We start from the raw sequence: 4,077 nt of genomic DNA, 5'->3' as shown, positions 1-4,077 counted from the left end.
TTTCAGCTAGTGAGGATCCCAGTGCGATGATTTGAGCTCCATCATTTAGGTCTTATTTCTTGTAACAATGGTATACCACGTTATTTGGGAGACACATGTCTTCTACCCTGGTCTCTTATCACTTCAGATCTCTCACAATCAGATAAAGTCTATAACAGAGTGAGTCATATTGAAAGATACACCAGGTGCTACAGATTGCAACAGAAATTATTCTGTGAGTGTTGAACCATTGTCTTGCAAGGGAGCTAGAGGCTATTCTTCTCACAGTCTTTAATATTGATGTGATATTTAGTGGAGCACTGAAGTTGCATAACAGGGATTTCGTTCGCACGCTTAAGTAGAATGAATTACTAAAAGCCAGTTTCAGACACGGTATTACCACATTAGCAGTCTGGGCATGTTAGGACTCAGAACTAGCTTATATAAAATCATGTTCAAGATTCTTAGTTATTGAACAGTAAATTCTCTTTAATAGGTTAAATTAGTTTGCTTTAGTTTCTAGTGGAAGTCTGTTCTTCAAATTTGCTTCTACAATGTTGGTTTGAGTGCACTCTAGGAAGTGAATGCACTTCAGTAGTAAATGGGAAAAGTTGTTCACCAAGTAAGCTATTTGAGATGTTTATTTCTTTACCTTCTCAGACCTTTTGGACAAGCTTTAAGGCCCCTCCTGGACTCCATCCAGATCCAGCCACCCGGAGGAAATACCTTCAGCAGACATAATGGACAGAGCTAACAGGAGTGACCCAGTGTGCCCAGCCTCACCAGGCCTCTTCCTTTTTAAACATGAATCTACCAGATTTCTATTTTATAATTTCCCATCAGAATTAACTCTACAGCAGTTACAAGACAAGTTTTAAAATTTCCTAGGGAGAGGATTTATCAGGGTGCATGTAAGACAGTGCTACCAAAAAGATTGCCATAATTTCTAATAGTATTATACTAATTTATAAAGGCTGTCTTGTCTGAGTAGGCTGACACTTTCTAAGTAACTCCCGTGCTGGTAAGTGGGAATTCATTCCGTGAGCATTCAAGGGCCCGTTACACAATTTGGAGTAAATAAGGAGATGTCCTAGCCGTCCCTTGCAGGCTTGCATCTCTTTCTCCTGTCACTGTCTATATTACGGGGGTATTTGCTGAAGTCTGTAGCAAAAAGACAAAGAAAGTATTGGTAGCCTAGGAGGTGAAGGTGTCCCAGGATTAGTCTTCTGCATATTTCATTGACATTATGTTGTTTGCTCAGGGGAAAAGCGGAACTCGTCTGATTAGAATATTTGCAGTGGCACAGCTGTGTGGGAACTGAACTGTGTGTCGGTGTCACACTCAAAAGTTGAAACTTTCAATGGGACTAGCTGCGTGTGGGAGGGAGGCTGGAACTGAAGGTTACCAAGAGCCTCGTAATGCTAGATCCAAGAGTTATGGGAAAGAACCAGCCGAAGGAACAGAATCTCATGAGCGGAAGATGTGGAAACAAATTTCAGGTGAAAGTAAAATGAAGTGAAATGTTTCCTTTTCTCGCATGTAAGCTTATCAGCAGATAGACAGAACCTTGTTAACTATTTACCTTTGCGTAAGAGCTGTGGTTTTTTTCTTACCAAACCAGAGTTACAGTACAGTAAGGCAGGAATAGCATGGCAACTGCACGATAATATAAGGTGGACCAATTCTGCCTTCAATATCTAGTTGCAGACACAGTAGGAGTTCCAACTTTCTTTGATATTGCTATCCTTTCCAAAGCAGTCAAGCACATCAGAGAGGGCTCTGCTTATAGGTGGTAGGTCTCCCCAAATGTAAAGAAAACGAGGAAGAGTAAAATTAAGCTTTTCTGTGGAACAATTGAGTTTATTGGGATACATGCAGAAGCAGTCCTGTCCTTAGATTGACATTACATTGTATCAATACTGCATCTTCTAGTTTAAGATTCTTATAGCTTTGCAATTATTTGCAGTGGAAAAAGATCAGGGGAATGAAAGAATAGGCACACTGATTTCTTTTCATGCATGTATATACACTATTTTCCTGAACAATTTGTAGCAGTTACATTTAGGAAGGAGCAAAAGAAAGACATCGGACAAACCTGAAAATATTGCTGACGCTCCATAAATGGGCATTGCACATCCCAGATGCTGCTGAAAAAGCATCTATGAAAATGTATAGCCCTTTGTCCAGTGCTTTGTTGTGAAAAGTATTGCTGCAAGTTCAGTCCTGCATCTCAAACTTCCTGCACTGGAAACTTCTGCATACCTAAAGGAGATGTCTCTCCTCTGCTGGGCTCTTTCTCCCAGAATAATACAGTTTGATAAGTTTCTCATGCTGTTACTCAGTGTGGACTATAATGGTTCATATTTTTGAGGGGATGGAATGGAGGAAAACTGCAGTTTAGTCACTCTGTCAAACACCCTCTTGCCCTGCACCTTGCACTACACAGTGGAAATAGGGTACTGTCGGTCCATTCTGCAGTTCTGTGTGTACCTGCTCTCAGTGCACAGCAGTGGCCCTTGCAGCCCAGATTTTTTTGCCTTGGCATTATCTGCTTGTGCCATCAGCTTCTCCTTAAGCATTTCATTTGATGGACTGGACTTGGAGACAACTGTAGCAGTTAGTACAGATTGGTTTATACAAAAGCTTTCAATCTTTCCCCATCAAAATGTCCTGTTTGCAGAAAGCATTCTATAATAAATCGTTTATGAATGCTTTTTGGTGCTTCTGGAGGAAGGATTGGTAAGTGTTTGTTTTCTGCTAAGCCGTAGCTTAGTTTTCCTGTTTAGTATGTATAGCCTCTCCAGGCTTTTCCCGTACCTATTCTGTGAAGTGTAACCAGCCTCTCATCTTAATACACGTGACTGTGCCACAAAATGCTGTAGCATGTTAGAGATCTTGGAGCTTTCTCAGTTGAACAGGTATACTCGAGCTGATACAGTCCAGCCCAGCATCTAGGTATGCTAGTTTGGTACCTGCAAGCAGCACAGCTGTGGTTGCTTGTCTTTCAGCAAACTATCACTTCAGGCGCAGCTGCCTGCGGTGGAAGCACTGGTGCCACGGTTTCTGCCCCACACTCTTGCACAATGAGGATATCCCTTGTATGTCCACCACTTTGGAGGTCCTGAGCCTGGTTTCTGCTTGGCTGCCTACTTCAGGACTTTTTACATCCTCTGAGGAGGCAGGAAAGAAAAGGAAGATGTTCATCCCATATGTTTTGCAGTCTGCCTTTTCCCCTCCTGAGCAGCCCCTTTGCAGAGATAGTGCTGCTACTTTAAGGTCACCGGGTAAAATTTCACTTGGCCATGTACTGTTTGCAATAGCCAAGGAGCTCCTGGAGGGTCTCCTGGGCTCGGGACCTACTCTGTGTTTCGTGGCAAAAGAACTGTAGGAGGGAATCCTGTTTGCTTGGTCTTACTGGGTAATGAGACCCCTGTACCCTGTAGGCCTCTTAGGAAACCCATTTTCTCCGAAGACGGTTATGTGTAAATTGCAGGACTGTGCCCCCAACATTCCACCCAGCCATACCTACTCATAGGAATACAAACTAGACTGAGAAGTGTATGTAAGTGTATATAGGTGACGAACTTCAGCCAGCTGATTGACAAAGGGGCGGGGAAACTGAACTCCTGACGGGGAACAGAACCCTTTTGCCCACACTTACTATTCTGTCTTGTATTGCTGGGGTTCCCCCGTGCCATTTTAAAAATGTTAATAATGTCTTTAGGCAGAAAGTGACGTTTTGATTTATTTGTGGGGTTTTTTTCTATCACAATAAAAAGAAATCCAGCAAGTTTTCCTGTTTGAATGTATGTGTCTACGCAGCTGCCCAGCGAACACAGCTGACCAGAAGTCATCTTCTTCACCCTGGTCCCGGCTGGAAAGTGCAAGATGAGAAACTGTCCCAGGAGTTTGTGCCAGGTACTGCTACTGGAAGTAGCGGTGGCTACTGCCCTTTGCTAGAACTGGTCACAGGCAATATTCTTATTTAAGTTTGGGAAAATTTTCCTTCTGTAAGCACCGTGGTATCTTACCAAGACCACACTCCTGAGGCTTGATGCAGCTTGGATGAGGTGAATGAAGGCTGGGCAGTAGGTGTTC

General features: G+C 42.9%; 1 protein-coding gene across 1 annotated transcript in view; it reads left to right on the top strand.

The window, feature by feature from the left end:
• The window catches only part of DESI1 (desumoylating isopeptidase 1), a 17,057-nt gene extending 13,290 nt beyond the window's left edge, over positions 1–3,767 (top strand). The window contains exon 6 of the mRNA XM_009290123.1: positions 640–3,767. Within this exon, the coding sequence (XP_009288398.1) occupies positions 640–733 (94 nt within the window). The 3' untranslated portion in view covers positions 734–3,767. The remainder of the gene's footprint in view (positions 1–639) is intronic.
• Positions 3,768–4,077: the final 310 nt, after the last annotated feature.

Source organism: Aptenodytes forsteri, unplaced genomic scaffold, assembly GCF_000699145.1.
Source record: "Aptenodytes forsteri isolate BGI_AS27 unplaced genomic scaffold, ASM69914v1 Scaffold284, whole genome shotgun sequence".
Classification (NCBI taxonomy): domain Eukaryota; kingdom Metazoa; phylum Chordata; class Aves; order Sphenisciformes; family Spheniscidae; genus Aptenodytes; species Aptenodytes forsteri.
Note: the sequence above shows the minus strand (reverse complement) of the source record. Positions and strands in the feature narration are given on the sequence as shown.